Genomic DNA, 19,819 nt, shown 5'->3' with positions numbered 1-19,819 from the left:
AGTGAAAGTTCTGGGACAGAAGGGAGTATAGCATGTGTGAGTTGTTTAAAGAAGATATGGAGAGAGGTAAAGAGATTGAGACAATCTGAAAAGGAAGATAAGGACCATACCAGGCCAGCACTGAAATCACATTAAGGGGTCTGTCCTTAATTCTAAGACAATGGAAAGCCGTTGTTGTTGTGCATATGACGTATAATGTTTAGAAAGGATCTTTCTAGGAGTTCCCTTATGGCACAGTGGAAATGAATTCTGACTAGTAACCATGAGGCTGCGTGTTTGATCCCTGGCCTCGCTCAGTGGGTTAAGGATCTGGCCTTGCCATGAGCTGTGGTGTAGGTCTCAGATATATCTTGGATCCTGTGTTACTGTGGCTGTAGTGTGAGCTGGCAGCTGTAGCTCTGATTCTACCCCTAGCCTGGGAACTTCCAAATGCCATGGGTGAGGCCCTAAAAAAAAAAAAAAAAAAAAAAAAAAAAAAAAAGGATCTTTCTAGCTAACATATGGGGAATGATGAAATGGAGGAGAGGAGATGTAATTAAGAGGATATTGCACAAGTCCAGGAAGGAGATGGTGCTTTCTATAGTAGGCACAGGAAAGTAAACAGATGCAGGAGACAGAGGGTGACATTGACAGGTCCTGAAAATGGTGGGATTAAGGAGAGGGATGCATCATGAATGACTCCTGGGCTTCTGGCTTGTGGAGAGTGGGTAGTTTCCCAACTGCTCCTCCAACTGATCCCCAATGGTGGGTGCTCCTCAAAGTGCTACTCCAAATTCCCCCTTCTATACGCTCCCCTTTGCTGGTCCTTCCATTTTCAGGCTTAAACTCCCACTTCTACAAGATGTTGCCCAAACCTATTGTGCTTTTTGCTGCAAGAGCACAAACTAGTGGCCCATTTGGCAGAGAGCCATGTTTTGTTTATCCTTCAGTATTTTTTAATTAGAAAATACAAATTATTAAACATTTAAAAATCAAAATATTTTACATAATCCATGTTTATAATTCTTTAAAAATTGGAAGCCTCGTCAATACTGAACCTGCATTCCTTCATGTCCACAGTTGGTCAGACCTTGGGTGACGGCTAGTCCTGTGAGACTGAGCTTGCATTTTCCACTTCGCCATAGTCCCTGGCATCTGGGCATCTGGCCAGCACATTCACTGAGTTTCTCTTTGCTCACTGCAGGTACTGGCCTTTAAACCTCAGATTTAGTCCCATCACCTCAGGATGTAGAGTGCTCCGAGGAGAGTAGGCACCACAACCAGCATCACACCACTAAAAACCAGTTGAACCAATGCCCAGATCTCATAGTCTTTCTACTCCCCATACTGAATCACATGATGGCTGAGCTTAGCATCCTACCACTTGACGGTTAGTGCCATAGCAATTGTTAGGTGGAGGTATTTGACCAGTTGTATTGTGAACATTTTATGTTTGCGTATTTGGATATATTTTAAATTATGTGAAGAGTTCAAATATTACTAGGAAAAAGCTTGCTCATATCACTCTTCTTTTTTTCTAATTTTCTTCTAGAACTCTTAGAACGATCTCTAGCCCTTTTAAACAAAAGTCAGCAACTCACTGACTTCATAGAGAAATTTAAGTGTGATGGACCTAATGTAAATCCTGAGATGATTCAGGGAGCTCATAACAGCTGCCTGAAGATCGACAGTCTTCTTGAATTTCTGCAAGACAGGAGACGACAACTAGACAAGTACCTGAAGCAACAGCAGCAGGAATTACGTCAGGTTCTGCAGATATGTCAGTGGGACCAACAAGAAAGTCAGGTAACCCAAGGGGTCGTTGATGATGTCCTGACCTGGGCTAATTATGTGGATGAGCTATTTCCTGGGACAGTTTCTCAGTCATCATGGTCAAGAACTTTGGTCTTTGATCCAAACTACCATGTTGTTTTCCCAAGCAAGTAATATAAAAACAAAGATTTTAATTTCCTCTCACTATAGTATTGATGTTTAAAATGGGAGAATATCCACGAGCAGTTTTGAAAATGACTGTGTTCTATTGTTGGATTCTCTTTCTCGCTTCATTCCAGGTCAGTACGTTCAGATACATTTCTTTGACTTTCTGAAACATTCATTGCAATTTTCTTGAATGTTGGAGAGGGATGATGGTGCTGACTTGTGCTAGATTGCTACTGATGTCCATGAAAAAGTCTACTGGCATGAAATAGAGATAATGTTTGTAGAAGAGCAGTCTGATACCAATGAAGTCATATGACCTTAGCCTATGGGGATGTCAGTGGTTAGAGGGCTTTGGAGTGGGAGGTTGCTAAGTTTGCAGGCTTGTTAGGGCTCATTACCCAAACCACAGGCTCAGGTCTAAGTGGTTGTCAATGTGGTTACTGTGCATTCCTTCTGTCCCAACCACTTGAGGGTAAGAGTGCATAGAACCCTCTTAGCAACTCCCCAACTCAAATAGGTAGGGTATTTACTGCTGTATTCTAACTACCCAAAGCCCATGATTTAATTTGTGCAGATCACATGGAGGGAATTTTCAGGGGGAAATGATGTGGAAGGTGGTCTCCTGGTCTGGATGCATAGGAAGGGGTCTCGTCACTTGAGTTTTATATTATTAAAATTTTATATTATTGTTCTGATATAAACTGTATGGAGAGATAGACATACAGCTGGTGGCAAATATGCATCCAGCTTTCAAGCTGGAAAAATGAAGATTTAAATGACAGTCAACCTTTCAACTGATACTTATTGAGTACCTACTATGTACCAGATCCTACTTTAAGTCCTGGGAGTACATAACACACAGGATCAAGTCCTTTTCCTCTAGGAATTTTCTTTCTTCCTTTTTTTTTTTTTCTTTTCTTTTTTGGGATACACCTGTGGCATACAGAAATTCCCAGGTCAGGGGTTGGATTGGAGCTATAGCTGCCAGCCTACACCACGGCCTCAGCAATGCTGGATCCAAGCTGCATCTATAACTTGCACCACAGCTCATGGCAATGCCAGATCCTTAACTCACTGAATGAGGCAAGGGATTGAACCTGCATCCTCATGGATACCAGTCAGGTTCTTAACCTGGTGAGCCACAACTGAAACTCAAGAAATTTTCCTTCTAGTGCATTTTCTCAACCTCAATTCTATTTACAGTTGGAGCTGGATAATTCCTTTTGGGGTCTGTCCTGGGCACTCTAGGGTATTGGGCAGCATTCCTGGCCTCTAACCATTAGATGCCAGTAGAAAATACTCCATTTCTGACAACTAAAAATGTCTCCAGACATTGCTAATATTCCTTGAGGGGTAAAATTACCCACAGAAGAGAACTAGTGTTCTAGTGCAAAGAGAAAGACGTATGATAGATAAATGAACAATGATAAATTTTGTAATGAAAATCAATGAAGACAATGACTTTGGACTTGAGTTGGTCTACTTTGAGTCAGAGAAGGAATCATAGAAGTCCTGTCTGAGGAGGTAGCATAGAGCAGACACCCAAATGCACACCTCTAGCCATGTAGACTGCTTGCCTTTTGTCACCTTCTCCTCCAAGTCACTATATACTTCCTAACTCACCTCCACTTTCAGCCCTTTTGTCCTGACTACTGCCAGCTACTGTCCCGCTTTTGCTGTGCCTTGTCTGCCAACCCATAGCCCCCACCCAGCTTAGCTCTCCACCATTTCCCAACCTTCACATACTCATTGCCCAGAATGCAGTGTCTTTTACTGATGATACTGGCAAAACACAGGAGAATTAGACTCAGGATAAGAATAAACTTAAAATTGTTTATGAGACAACTGTTTCCAAAGTTCCTCCTTATCATAAGTGAGTCCATTATGACATTCTTTCCTTCTCTTTCTTCCTCTGTCTCTGCAAATCCTGATCGGACACTACGTTCTCAGAGCTCTGTCTTTTTAAAAAGAACCTTTATCCTCTTTCTATTGAATTAATAACCCCCAATTCTGCCTCTAGTGCTTCCAAGAACACACTAAAAATTCCTTACTTTATCATTTAGAGTGTTTTATCCGTTTTAAACCACAATCTCTCTTATCCAGAGACCTTGTATTTGCAAAGAGGCTTCCCAAACACAGAACAATGTCCCAAGAATGAAAAAACATCTACAATGTTTTATTTTTTTATTTATTTATTTGGTTATTTATTTTTAAGATAGCAATCTTACCCTTCCGCTTCGAGACTATGTCAGTAATCATCCAGTCGAATCCTCTGCAATTACAAAAAAAAAAAAAAAAGTGTAGATGCAAAATGAACGGTCTAATCCAGTCATATACTTAAGGGAAATCTTAATACTTTGCCCACCCTAGGAAGCAGAAAGATGTCTTTATAATAACTAAGGTATTACAGAAGAGTTCTGACTTGGTGAGTTCTCTAACTTATAGGGTTTCATATTTGAGGGGAAGTGTGTGCTCTCTTTTGAGGCAGTGCTTTCTTTTTTGTTTTGTTTTGTTTTGGGTATGCCTGCTGCATGTGGAAGTTCCCAGGTCAGAATTTATTTTTAGAGTGATTTTAGATTCATAACAAAATTGAGTAGAAAGTTCATGGTGTCCTCTGTTCCCCCCATAGACACACAACCTCTCCCACTATCAATATCCCTCGCTGGAGTGGTACATTTGTTACAGTCAGTGAACCTACATCGACACATTATCCATCACCACCCCAAATCCATAGTTTTCACCAGGGTTAACTCTTGGTGCAGTATATTCTATAGGTTTGGAAAAATGTGTAATGATGTATTCACCATTGAAGTGTACAGAATAATTCTACTGCCCTAAAACTCCTCTATGCCCCACCTATTCATCCCTCCATGCCTAATCCTTGGCAACAACTGATCTTTTTACTGTCTCTATAGTTTTGCTTTTTCCAGAATGCCATATAGGTGAAACTACACAGTATATAGCTGTTTTGGATTGTCTTCTTTGTTTATTAAGTATACATTTAAGATTCTTCCATGTTTTTTCATGGCTTAATAACTCTTTTTTTAAGTACTCAATAATATTCCATTGTCTGGATTACTGCAGTTTGTTTATTCATTCACCTGTTAAAGGACATCTTGGTTACTTCCAAGTTTGGGTCATTATGAATGAAGCTGTTCTAAGTATCCTTATGCAGGTTTTTGCATAGATGTAAGTTTTTAATCCGTTTGGGTAAATATCAAGGGACACAATTGCTGGATGATACATGATAAGAGTATGTTTATAAGAAACTGCCAAACTGCCTTCCAAAGTGGCTGTACCACTTTTGAAAGAGTTTCTGTTGCTCCACATCCTTGCCAGCACTTGGTGTTATCAGTGTCTTGGACTTTGGCCATTCTGACAGATGTGCACTGGTATCTCCTTGTTTTAGTAAGTCCAGTCTTTAAATTGGAAATAATAATAATTCACAGAGTTGTTCTAAGGATTAAATGAAATAACATGTATAAAACCTGTAGCACAATGCCTACCATTTTAGAAGATGCTTAGTAAGTATTAGTTTCTTTGTCATCCCTCTCCTTGATTAAACCTTACAATTTCTGAATTCTTTCTCATTGATTCCTATACTCTACCTTGGATTTGGCATTACTGTTGTCATATCTGTTCAAGTCTCTTAATACTTTTTAGTCATCAGAGGCTGCCATAGGTATACTAAAGCTTTAAGAAGACACAGATGTGTTTCATTTAGACTCCTGATAGTCTAGAACCAAAATCAATTTAGTCATAGTCTTATAGATAAATATTATTTTAAATAAAATCAGTCAATAAATAAGATAGTCATTTCCTTAACTATAAAATGTAGGCTCTACAGAGTTCCCATCGTGGTGCAGTGGAAACAAATCTGATTAGGAACCATGAGGTTGTGGGTTCGATCCCTGGCCTTGCTTAGTGGGTTAAGGATTTGGTGTTGCCGTGAGCTGAGGTATGGGTCGAAGACGTGGCTAGGATCCCGCATTGCTATGGCCATGGCCGTAGGCTGTCGGCTGTGGCTCTGATTAGACCCCTAGCCTGGGAACCTCCATATGCCTCGGGTATAACCCTAAAAAAAAAAAAGTAGGCTCTTAATTTTACAACATCCCATGTTGTATTTTCTTTTGCTAATGCTAGTGGCAGCAGCTGGAGTAATTTATACAGTCACTGTTGTTTCTGTGTGCTTGTAAGAGCACAAATCCTGGGGCCAGATTGTGGGCTGGGTTCAAATCCTGGCTCCACATTTACCAGCAATTATTTAACCTCCTTGAGGCTCAGTTTTCTATAAAATGTTGATGTAATCATACCTACACCAAAGTGTTATTAGTATTATCAAATGTGTTATTATATGTCAAGTTTCTAGAACAGTACCTGGCACATGGAGACTTCTGTATCAGTATTAGCATTTTTTATCATCATGTCTAAAAAGGACAGTGAAGGCCCAACGTATGACATATCCCCTCAGCCCTACTCCTCTGCTCACATAAAGGCTGATCTTACATTAAAGGCTAATTTCATTATTTATTTTATATTCACAAGGTATCATCAAATAGAAGTCATTTTTAGAATCTTACCAGCCATACTTCATGGGCACTCAATTAATAGTTTAAAACAAAAAGTTGGTTGATTTTTTTTCTGCTTGTGACCTAGCAATGTTCATTTATTAATGAGTTTAAGATGTAGATGAGATCACTATCCAGACAGATAGTTGCACTTAGCATTTGGCATGCTCCCACCTTTTAGACCTTTATCCATGCATAAGCCTAGTCATAGGCACATATACATTTATTAAAGAAACATCAAAACAAACAAAACTAATGGAATTAAACTATGCCTACTATTTAATTAATTAATCTGTATTAAATTGAAAAAGTCACAGACATAGTCTTGTGCCAAAAGTAAAAGAGATACTAATTCAACCCCTAGCCTGGGAACTTCCATGTGCCACAGGTGCAGCCCTAAAAAAAAGTACCATAGATAATTTTCCTGTAGTATTTCACTATTTGAATGTAGCATAATTTAAACAATATGTTATTGATGAAGAAGTAGAGTCCTTTCAGTTTCTCGATGTTATAAACAATAATTAGTATTTACCATGTTGATAATTATGTGAACAGGGAAATATTTCAAAATCCAGGTAGGCACAAGCATAATTACCTAAGTTTTTGTTTTCCTGAGTGTTCTATTTTAAAGTTTTGTTGAGGATGCAATGAGTAAGAATAGCAGCAGGGATACCAAATTGAGGGTGACTGAGTAATTTTTTTTTTTTAATTTTATTTTCCCACTGTACAGCAAGGGGGTCAGGTTATCCTTACATGTATACATTACAATTACAGTTTTTCCCCCACCATTTCTTCTGTTGCAACATGAGTATCTAGACATAGTTCTCAATGCTATTCAGCGGGATCTCCTTGTAAATCTATTCTAGGTTGTGTCTGATAAGCCCAAGCTCCCGATCCCTCCCACTCCCTCCCCCTCCCATCAGGCAACCACAAGTCTCTTCTCCAAGTCCATGATTTTCTGACTGAGTAATTTTGAGTTCTATGACCATCAAGTTCCCACATGATCTACCTGCTAAGCCTAGCACACCATGGAACCACAGAAGTGCATGTTTCATTGGAGAGTAAAGATATTTTTGTCAGTTCTGTGATTTTTTTAAGGAACGTAGGCGCTGTCAAACTTTACATTAATAAAATATCAGCTTTGTCAATCATCTTAACCATGTAAGAAGAAGGAAAATTAAATGGAGAATTAGAGCAAAGATTACTGATGAATAGTAATGTGGATGTCTGAATATATAATGCATCTTCTTTCAGAAGAGCCATTTAAAACATGCATTTAGTTCTTCTCTGTTTCTAAGTGTTTTATGCCCTAATGCTTTTGTTTGTTTGTTTTGGTTTAGTATTTTTTGCTTTTTAGGGCTGCACCTGTGGCTTATGGAGGTTCCCAGGCTAGGGGTCAAATCGGAGCTGTAGCCGCAGGCCTATACTGCAGCCACTGCAACGCAGGATCTGAGCCGTGTCTGTGACCTATACCACAGCTCACAGCAATGCCGGATCCTTAACCAAAAGAGCAAGGCCAGGGATCGAACCTGCAACCTCATGGTTCCTAGTCAATTCCTTCCCTCTGTACCATGACAAGAACTCCAGTGCCCCAATGCTTTTGAACTATAATACTTCAGCTAATTCTCCTTTGGCAAAGAAGTTAGGTGACCAGAATGACAGCAGCTTAAGATTCGTATCAGGAGTCCCCATTGTGGCACAGCAGAAACGAATCCAACTAGGAACCATGAAGTTTCAGGTTCAATCCCTGGCCTCACTCCATGGGTTAAGGATCCGGCATTACTGTGAGCTGTGGTTTAGATCACAGACATGGCTTGGGTCCAGCATTGCTGTAGCTGTGGCATAGGTGGGCAGATGTAGCTCTGATTAGACCCCTAGCCTGGGAACCTCCATGCACCATGGGTGCGGCCCTAAGAAGACAAAGACCAAAAAAAAAAAAAAAAAAAAAAAAAGATTTTCATCAATTGCAGAAAAAAAGAAAAAAATGAAAATAAAAACCACAGATAGCCTGAAAAACATAATCATAGCATGTTCTCTATCATTGTTTTTCAGATGTAAAAATGTGTACTTTTTTTAGATTTGAAGATGAGCAGCTGACCTTTTTCCCCAACTCCAGCAGTGTCTTATTTTGCAGATAATCTCCTTCATTAATGAAAATCAGAAGCAGCTTGGAGTATTTTCGTGCATAATTAATTATCTTGGCAAGAAGATTTATGAATGTAATTTTTCTCAATTGCTCCAATCAGGAATAAGTGAGACAAACAAATAAATTAAGACTAAGTTATTCATGGTCTCTTTGTATAAGACAGTATCAAGGACATCTGGGGAATCAAATAAGACATAAGGGCAGATAGTTTCTTTTTATTTCCCAATCACATATACTTACAAGGTACACATCTCTCTGGGAGGAAAAAGTAGGTAATAGAATTCACATTTGGAAGGTTTTATAATTTGAATACCATGTGTATCATAATCATGTAGCCATGTGTAATCATATTCTTTGTCAATAGGTGATTAAAATGCTATCTGAGATGATACATAAAAGCACAGCCTCAGGGCAACAGTCTTGTACCTGCTGGACAACTGTAAATCTCTCCCTGTGTGTGTGTGTGCGCGCGCACGCGCGCACGCGCCACACATGCACACTCAGATGCATGCACACATGTGTATATTCTCCTTTATATGATGCTACCTTCTAAGATTTGTAGCTTGAATGATTGATCAGCTTAATTTAATGAGTTAACGAAAGTACCTAGCTTAGTGGTTACCACATAGTAAGGTTTTGTTTTTTTTAAATCTGTCTTTGCATGTAGCTTTTTAACATTGGGTGGTATAAAACCAAAATAAGAGTCAATACTGTATCCCATAGTTTGGTCCAGTAACTGATGCACATGACTTTCCAGTCACTTGTAGATTAAAATTTATCACATAATTTCATTTCAGCACATGAGCTGACTCCAGAATTCACTCTAAATTATGTCAGGATAAATGCAAACTATCTTAAAGTGGTGTAGGGGAAGCATGTGATTTTAAAAGCAATGGGGCCCCTTCTTAATTAGAATGCATGCCACCACCCTTCCTTTCAATGACGCTGCATGTCAGAAGTAGTCAGAGTGACTCTGGTACAGATGGGTGGATATCAATCCCAGCTTTTACATTTCCTTGCTATGTGACTTCGGCAAGTTACTCAGCCTCTGTGTCTCAGTCATCTTTTCTGTAAAATGGAAATAATAACCGCATTTATTTATAAATTTGTTATAAAAATAAATGAGGGATTGGGAGCTTGAGGTCAATGGATGCAAACTATTGCTCTTGGGATGGATTTACAATGAGATCCTGCTGTGTAGCACTGAGAACTATGTCTAGATACTTACAACGCAGCACGACAATGGAAGAAAAAATTATGTATATGTGTATGTATAACTGGGTCCCCATGCTGTGCAGTGGGGAAAAAAAGTGTGTTGGGGGAAATAACAATAAAAAATAAATTTAAAAAACAAAGCTTTGAAATAAAAAAAAATGAGACTGAAGATGTTAAAATACTTAGAGCATATCTTGGCATAGACCACTAAGTGCTCCCCAGACAGGGAGATAGATTGTGAAGCTGTTAATAAAGTAACAAAAATTTTGCCTCAAGACATAAGCAATGTATTTTAGCTTTCCTCCTGCCTGAAATAGAGAATACTAGGATTCCATCATTTGTTGAAGGGCTACTAATACCTTCCAGTTGACTTCAGTAATTCATGGAGGGCTTCCAAGTTCCACAAAAAAGATTGTGAGCTTTATCATTTAGAATCTCTGAGCCAAAGTCCAGGTAATGATAACTCAGTAATTAGATTAATCCTAGAATACCTCCGGAAAGAAACTAAATTCACATTTTGGTGGAAATTCATTCTTTCCCTGCTCCCAAGTCTGGGTACAAACCTTAGAGACACAATTTTTATGCCTCTTCTGATATCACCTAGTGGAGCTAATGGATATTTGAAGTCTAGTTATTGCCTAGTTAAATACAGAGCACGTTTGACGAAATTGCCTAATACAAAATTATGACAACTGGTCCCCTACTGTAAAAAAGAAAAGGAACTAAACTTTATGGGAGCTAGCATTGTTGTTATAATACTTGCATGCCTTCAAAATCAAAGTAGACATTAGAACTGTCAGCTGTGGCTATTAACTATAATTGAAAACACCATCATATATGTGTGCATTTTTGATAATTGGAAGAGAGACTATCAAACATCTTGGGTTAAAGGAGATGTATAACTGAAGCCTTTTTTCCCCTTTATCAGTATTTTGTCTCTAATAGCACCTGGTTATTCAACAAGAACTGTCCTGCCTGTGGAAAAGAAAATGAAAGTGATTTGGAGAGACTTTCATCTTCCCTTAAGCACTGCTGTTAAGATGTTTGAATTGCTTATTGCTAGCTCACCTCCTCCAGCATAGTTTTAAACAAAGATCAAAAAATAAAATCTGATCGTGGATTGTAGAACAAATTGCAGAAAAAGAGACCGTGATAGTTTATGGTAGTGTGATAGCTGACTTTGGGCTGCAGCAAAAGTTCACCTTCTTGCCACCTGAGTTGTTTATCCTTGACCATCAGAAAATTTCTTCTATGGCTTATTCTCCCATGTGTTTTTGTCCTGTGTTTGGCCTCTTCCTCTAAAACACACCATCCCTCTACTCTCTAATACAATCTTTCCATTGAGCCCCTGTGATTATTCACAGGACTTATTTCCATGTTAGACTACAGTGTTGGCATTTTGTTTTTTTTATCTTAAGAACATTCATAAACATGGCCTAATGAGAACCATCTCTCTTCCCTGGTATCCTTTGTTCTATAGCTGGCTATGATGGGAAACAAAAACACCAGAAAGAAAATCATGAATTCTGACTACAGCATTTCTGCCTCAACCTATGGGACTTTCCTCTTGTTGGTTGTGTGACCTTAGATGAATTGCTTACACTGACTGGGTCTGTTTCCTTCTCTGTGGAAAAAGCAGGTATATCCCTCGTAGGAGGTGTAAGGATCAGATGAGATAACCTGTATCTGCCTGGAGTAGCACGGCCACCTCTCTGGGAAGGTCTTGTTCACTTCTCTTACTTTCCTCATTCTTATCTCCCAGCAGGGGTCGAGGTGAGATTGGGATATTTAACAAGCAAAAACTAGGCTTTGCTTGCTCACAACTGATATGTTCAGCAGTGCTCTCTTCCAATCTTCCCTCTCTTTCTGGTACATTCCTGCCTCAACTCTCCTTAATGCATCTTCAGTTTCCTGCATCTGCAAAAGATGCTGTCTCATCTAGTAAAATAAAAACTTGGGGTGACCCCTTTGTTACTCTTGCTTTCCTCAAAGCCATCATCTGATCCCTTGGTTCCTTAGCAAATAACCTTCTCTGAAAGAACCATTAGGGAGTTCTTATTGTGGCTCAGTGGTAATGAACCCAACTAGTACGCATGAGGATTTTGATCCCTTTCCTCACTCAGTGGGTAAAGGATCCGACGTTGCCTTGAGCTGTGGTATAGGTCACAGGCATGGCTTGGATCCCGCGTTGCTGTGGCTGTGGCGTAGGCCAGCAGCTACAGCTCCAATTTGACCCCTAGCCTGGGAAATTCCATGTGCTACAGGTGCAGCCCTTAAAAAAAAAAAAAAAAAAAAGAGAGAGAGAGAGGAAGACCAAAAAAGAGAAAAAAAAAAATTGAAAAAGTAAATACCCACATAAAAAGTGAAAAGCAATAACATATTTTGTTTAATCCAAAAGATCTAAAATCCTTTTTTAGATCTAAAATACTTTTTCAACATCTAATCAAAATTAACATTCTTAAGATATTTTCATTATTTTTACGCTAAATCTATGAAAGTTTATACTTAGCACATCTCAGTTTGGATTTGTCACATTCCAGGTACTTGATAGCCATCTATGGTTAGCGGCTACTGTATAGGACAACACAGATTTGTCTCATTTGACTGAATTTTCATCTCTCTTTAACTCCCAAGGCAGCTCTTGGTTTTCATTGAATATCGCTCATTGCTCCTTCTTTGCATCTTTGCTGATTTCCCTTCCCTTTCTCTCTGTCTCCCTGCACTCTCTGGCAGGTATTTCCCCCTCCAACTCCCACCTCCCCTCTGCAAAAATAAAATAAAATGAGGCCTCTCCCACTCTGTCTCTGCCTTAGTTCTACTTCCTCTGAACAGAGTGCTTAGAATGTCATGTCAAACAGGTAGGTGGGATGACCATAAACACATCACTTAGATCAGTGTGAAAGGTAGGAACTAGGAAGAAAAAGGAAAAATATTCTTATTTTCCCCCTTTAATTCATCATTGCCCAGAACCAATTTCCAGCATATACCCTGAATGCTTTCTGTTCTTCCTTTCTTTCCACATCCCGCCCACCCTAGGCTCATATTTTTGTCCTTTTTCGGGGACCATGTTCTACAGAATGTCCTGATACATCATTTATGTACTTACCACCCAGGCTTTAGGACAGCAGCTGATATAATTTAAACGCTTATAAAAAGTGCTCTTGGAATATCTATGCAGCTGTCTGCAGTGGCTGCTCACAGGATGCAGTGACAGGTTTACATTATGGTTGACATGCCATCAGTTATTGAGGGTGTCTTTGTTTTATAGCAGAAGGACTCTGAGAGTCTATTCTGTGTGCATCTCACAGCACGCAAATTAACATTGCTCTAGGAGGCTGCTCACGTGTGTGAATGCCTCGTGATGATACATAACATCCCCATGATGATCTATTTTCTTCTGAGTTTTATGCCACATTTTCATGTTTCTTCTCAGCATGCATTTGATAGTAAAAATGTGTAGCTCTAGAGCGTCAGTAAGTTTATTGTGATCAGGATATATGGTACACTACCGCAGACCTTCAACTACATCCTCCTACAGGTAATGGTATTGCCATGCCCAAAGGAATAGTATTCTTTGGGGGTGGAAGTATATTTGCCAAATCTAGGGGATGAGGTCGGTAGATTGCTTTAAAAAATCAAAACAACTCACTCCTTTCCTGCCTCATCACTGTTGGCATGTGTTAGATGACAAACCTGTGACTCACAGAATTGAATAGGATTATCTGAGGGTTCAGACTTCTCACCTGTTTTTAGAGATTAGTGAACACCTGTTTGTACCCGTGTTTTCTTCACTCAGATTCTATATTAACTTCCCCTATTAAGGCATTCTTGAGATTTCTGAGTTCCTTTCATTTTAGCTTAAGATAATTAAAACTCACTCTCAGTACTTAACAAAATAAAGGGCCTCTGAGAGTTAGTTATATTCATGATCCATGTTTCTTTGATGAAACCCTTAAATCATCCCTCTGGTTGTTTTTATGTGGGCTCGCTGCATCTTTTGTGAGAAATTTTACTAAAAACTTAATGAAATTTTACAACTCGACAAAATACTGTGTGTTCTAATAGGCATATATCACATATCATTTAATTCTAACTGGGGTAACGGAAAGACAAACTATCTTCAAAGAATTATAAATACATGAACATGGTACTGTAGATGTGGTGACTGTAGATGTGTGTATTGTACGGAGATTACCAAATGTTCTGAAGAAAATGAGACATACTTCACACGAAAACTGCTGCAGGGTCACCATTATTCTTTCCTTTCCATTGATGGTATCCTAAAATTCTTGTTACCAAAGATTTCTAATTAGCAGAAAGCTGGAGGAACCCTCCCACTGCCTATTTTACTGCCTGTTCCATGTTGAAAAATGCTAAGTGTTGGTATAGGCATTTGACCTCACAATCAGCTTTGGGACATCGGCCTTGTAATGGTAATGCATAACCCATAACTTACCTTTTATGGTGTGTGTGTATGGGGGGTGTCTTTGTTTATTGTGTGGCGCTTCAGAACTAACCTAGCTCCTTCCTTGGCCACTTGCTTCACACATTTCTCCATTTGCTAAGAGTTCAGAGGAATCCTGAGGCTGTTGCAGGCAAGACAAGTGAGGCTGGAGAAAGACATAGTATAATGCTTGGGCAGTGCCCACAATTTTGAGTGGGCTGCTGGGATTTATTTTTCAGGTTTGCAGTAATTTCCCCTGATGCTCAGGGCTGTAAGCCTTTGGTTACCCAAGGATGGCAGCAGGGCACAGTTGAAAGAGTTGACTTTGGAATAATAATGGTTTGGGTACAAATCCTGGCTCTGCCACTTACTATATGGCCCTGGATAAGTTGCTTAACCTCTCTTCATCTTTACAATGTTGATATCATACTTTTTATGGAAGTGATGCCTGCAAAGCAACTAGCAAACCACCTAGCATGTAGTGGGTCCTCAGGAATCAGTAGCTATGATGTGATCATGAGGACAGTGCTGTGTAGTACTTGAGATAAAAACCCAACTCTTTCCTTTAATTGGAATAAGGAAACTGAATCCCGGGGCCACATGTTATCAGTCTCTTATCTACTTATATGATCATTTTAAAGGTACAGCTTCCTTCAAGTCTTCTGTTAGTTGTTGTTTGGACACTGTGTAAGGCACATGTTGTAAATCAAGTCTAAATGAGTGTGTTATGCCCTTAGCCATTTATAATGTCGATGGAATTTTAATAACTTCATTTTCTGAATACAGATTTTCAGCAGTTGCAGCAAACAAATTTTGCATTGTCTTTTGATAGTAGAAACATAAGTCTATATATGCTATTTAATATCTTCATGTGAGTCTATGTAACTATGCTCAGATTCATAATCTTATACAGGAAAGATTTATATTCTAAAAGCATGGTTTGTAGACTGCATAGGAATTTATTTTGGTTCTTCTTTGTTAGGAAATTTTGAATTATTTTCTTCATGCTCTGTCATCCACTGAAATGATATAGTGTTTTCATGAATTCTGGGTATGATTTTGCTTTTTCTCTTAAGCATGTGAGAGATTGAAATGAAGAAAAAAAATAAAAACCTGATTATATTAATTTAATACACGAGATGAGTTTATATAGAAAGAAATCGAAGTAGCTTAAATTTGAAAGCTTAGGGAAGTATTTCTGAAGTTTTATTCACTAATTCTAATCATCTGAAATTTTATCTCTCTTTGCTACTTCTTACCTAGGTTACTTCTTGGTTTCAGAAAGCTATAAGAGATTTACAGGAACAAAGTCTGGGTTCATCACTTTCAGATAATGAAGAGCTAATTCGTAAGCATGAGGAACTGATACTAAAAGCAAAGGTAAGAGACATTAAAAAAATAATTTAAAACTATATGGACTTTTGTTAAATACACTTCTATAGCTAATTTAGAGGAGTACTGAAAACTCCCTTTGTGCAGTTTGCTTGCTATTCCCATATATGGTTCCATAGTTATTTAACTTGCATTGTGTTTCTTAGTTTTGCAAAAAGTGCTGGCTACTAGCCTGGCAACCATTTATAGGTGTGTGGATGTACAAAATGGAACCATGAAGTCCTGAAAGCAGGAGGTGCAGAACAGCCATGTTCTCCTCTTGCCATTGTGTCTTTTTACTTGGAAATTGACTAATTTGTACATGTGGGGTGTATAAATATTTTTCAAAGTTCTTTTTGGGTACTCCATTTTGATCTACAAGAAAACAAAGGTCTATTTGAATGGAACAGTGAATACTTTAGTTAATATCAAAGACTTAGAGAACTTTCTCTTATTAATATTTTGGGTAGTTGATAGTTGTAGGTATAGCTAAGTTGAGAAGCTCTGGAAAACAATGGGCCAACATGACTAGACAATGGGCAAATATACAGAAGACAAGGCAATTAATGTGGACATATTTTGGAGGATGGGATTTGGAGGGGTGAGGGCAGAGGAGACAGCAGGTTGCTTTTATCTAGACTGAAATCCCTTCACAGGGATCGCAATGTTTTCATTTGTTGGTTTTTGCTTTTCTTTGAACACTGCAGTATACACAGCTATTCATACTGTATGGTTTGAATATTTGCCTGATTGAAACAGACTCGGTTTTGAAAGGCTGTTATGGGTAATGATTTTTTAAGTTCTTTAAAGTTTTTCAGCATTTAGCTTATCTGTTTGAGAATTTTTTTATTGAAGTTATGTAGCATTTTATTCCATATGTGTGATTCTCAAGTTTTATCAATGAAAATTCTATTCAAATTCCTAAATGCTAAGTGAAAGAAGTGACCTGAATTGTGTTGGATGTTTGCTTCCTTTAAAAATGAATTTAAAAAATGGTATATTCATATAACCTAGGCATACTTTGGGGTGATATTTACAGTAACTGTGGATTTATTATGGTTTCTCACAGCCCTGAGGACAATTTGGTAGTATTCATTAACAAATAACCTCAGTTTAGCTTATATCATACTTTACAGTTTAACTTTGTAGCTCAGAGGTACATAAATAGAAAGATGTAGATATTATTTGCATCATTATCCCTATGTTGTATGGATAAAGATTTAAGAAATACATTTTAATAATATATATTTTATTATATAAATTACATCATAGAAAATTACTTAACTGTAAGAAAAATGAAGGGACAATAAAGTGAATTCTTCAAGATAACCATTATTAAAGTGTTTGTGCACTACTTTCAGTCTTTCCATACATAACCATAGAAACTCACAGCATTAGAGTCATGCTTTTTTTCATTTACAACTTTATCATAAATATTTTCCCATGTAACCTAATATCCTTTAAATATAAAATACTTCTTATTGTGGATGAATTCATATTGCCAGATAACACATTTTGTGGATAAGCTAAGCCATTTGAGTACCCAGTCAAATTTTGTTTAAAAAGAATATGAATTCCTGATAAATTTCATCATACTTCAGACAAGTTGACTGTTTCTGTTCAGGGTCCTAAGCCACTCAGAAACCAGCAATAGAACTCATGCAGAAGCTCAGTATTGCACCCATGTACTCAATAAGTAGTTTTTGAGGCAAACTTGTTTGGGAAACTGAGGAGAAAAAACCTATTTTTTCTATAGCATCCTTTCAAATAAATTTATTTTCTAAAAAAAAAGGATGTTTGCTTTACTGGGAGTTCCTATTTTATCACTTCCCATGAAGAATTCTGTATGATGTAAGATTTTTTCCTTCACCATAACAATTCAAAATCTATGGAATGATTCAAAAGCTGTGTTTGGAGAGAAGTTCATAGCAATACAGGCCTTCTTCACAAAAGAAGAAGAATCTCAACTAGACAACTTAAAAGAGTAAGAAAAAGAAGAACACTACTTAAAAGAATTAGAAAAAGAAGAACACTAAAATATACAAACAACTTATACAACTCAACAGCAAAAAAGCCAACAACCCAATGGAAAAATGGGCAAAAGACCCTGAATAGACATTTCTCCAAGGAAGATATACAGATGGCCAACAAGCACATGAAAAAATGCTCAACATCACTGATTACTAGAGAAATGTAAGTCAAAACTATTGTGAGTTACCACCTCACACCAGTCAGAATGGCCATCATTAATAAGTACACAAATAACAAATGCTGGAGTGGGTGTGGAGAAAAGGGAACCCTCCTGCACTGTGGGTGGGAATGTAAGCTGGTACAACCACTATGGAGAACAGTATGGTGCTACCTTACAAAACTATACATAGAACTACCATATGACCCAGCAATCCCACTCTTAGGCATATATCTGGACAAAACTTTCCTTGAAAAAGACACATGGACCTGCATGTTCATTGTAGCACTATTCACAATAGCCAAGACATGGAATCAACCCAAATGTCATTAACAGATGATTGGATTAGGAAGATGTGGTTGTATGGAATACTATTGTAATACTATTGTAATGGAATACTATTCAGCCATAAAAAGAACAAAATAATGCTATTTACAGCAACATGGATGGAACTAGAGACTCTCATACTGAGTGAAATGTCAGAAAAGAAAGATAAACACCATATGTTATCACTTATATCTGGAAGCTAATATACAGCATAAATGCATCTTTCCATAGAAAAGAAAATCATTGACTTGGAGAATAGACTTGTGATTGCCAAGGCAGAAGGGGAGGAGTGGGATGGATGGGACGCTTGGGGTTAATAGATGCAGACTATTGCCTTTGGAATGGATTAGCAATGAGATCCTGCTGTGTAGCACTGGGAACTATGTCTGGTCACTTATGATGGAGCCTGATAATGTGAGAAGAAAGAACATATACATGTATGTGTAACTGGGTCACCATGCTATACACTGGAAAATTGACAGAACACTGTAAACCAGCTATAATGGAAAAAAATGAAAATCACTATATAAAAAAAAAAGAAAAGAAAAAGAGCAAACAAAAACTAAAGCCAGCAGAGGGAAGAAAATCATAAAGATCAAAGAAGAAATCAATATAATAGAGATTCAAAAAACAATAGAAAAAAATCAATAAAACCATGAGCTGGTTCTTTAAAAAGGTAAACAAAATTGACAAAATTGACTCACCAAGAAGAGGAGAGAAAGAACTCAAACAAAATAAGAAATGAAAAAGGAGAAATCTCAATGGATACTGCAGAAGTACAAAAAACCATAAGAGAATGCTATGAACCCCTATATGCCAGCAAATTGGACAATCTAGAAGAAATGGATAACTTTCTAGAGACATACAGCCTGCCAAAATTGAATCAAGAAGAAATAGATCAATTGAACAGACTGAGCACTAGAAATGAAATTGAATATGTAATAAAAAAAAAAACACTACCTCAAACAAAAGTCCAGGATCAGATAGCTTTACAGGCGAATTCTACCAAACATACAAGGAAGAACTTAAACTATTCCAAGAGGTTGAAGAAGGAACACTCCCAAGGACATTCTATGAAGCCAACATAACCCTAATACCAAAACCAGACAAAGATACTACCAAAAAAGAAAATTAGAGGCCAGTATCTTTGATGAATATACATGCAAAAATTCTCAACAAAATTTTAGCCAACTGAATCCACAACATATAAAAAAGATCATACACCATGACCAAGTGGGATTCATCCAAGTTCACAAGGATGGTTCAACATAGGCAAATGAATCAATGTCATACACCACATTAACAAAAGAAAAGTCAAAAACCACATGATCATCTCAACAGATGCAGAAAAAGCACTTGACAAAATCCAACATCCATTCATGATAAAAAAAAAAAAAAACTCTTACCAAAGTGGATATAGGTTAATAAAAGGCATTTATGACAAACCTGCAGCCAATATTATACTCAATGGAGAGAAGCTAAAAGCCTTCCCACTAAAATCTGGAACAAGACAACGATGCCCACTCTCACCACTGCTATTCAACATAGTATTGAAAGTCCTAGCCACAGCACTCAGACAAACCAAAGAAATAAAAGGCATCCAAATTGGAAGAGAAGAGGTAAAAATGTCACTGTATGCA

At 37.8% G+C, this 19,819-nt stretch overlaps 1 protein-coding gene across 1 annotated transcript in view; it reads left to right on the top strand.

The window, feature by feature from the left end:
• CCDC141 (coiled-coil domain containing 141) overlaps window positions 1-19,819 on the top strand; it is a 210,572-nt gene that overhangs the window by 73,022 nt on the left and 117,731 nt on the right. Inside the window, 2 exon segments of the mRNA XM_021075317.1 lie at window positions 1,532-1,785; window positions 15,557-15,673. Coding sequence (XP_020930976.1) covers window positions 1,532-1,785; window positions 15,557-15,673 — 371 coding nt within the window.

Source organism: Sus scrofa, chromosome 15, assembly GCF_000003025.6.
Source record: "Sus scrofa isolate TJ Tabasco breed Duroc chromosome 15, Sscrofa11.1, whole genome shotgun sequence".
Taxonomy (NCBI): domain Eukaryota; kingdom Metazoa; phylum Chordata; class Mammalia; order Artiodactyla; family Suidae; genus Sus; species Sus scrofa.
This window is presented reverse-complemented; position numbering and strand designations above follow the sequence as displayed.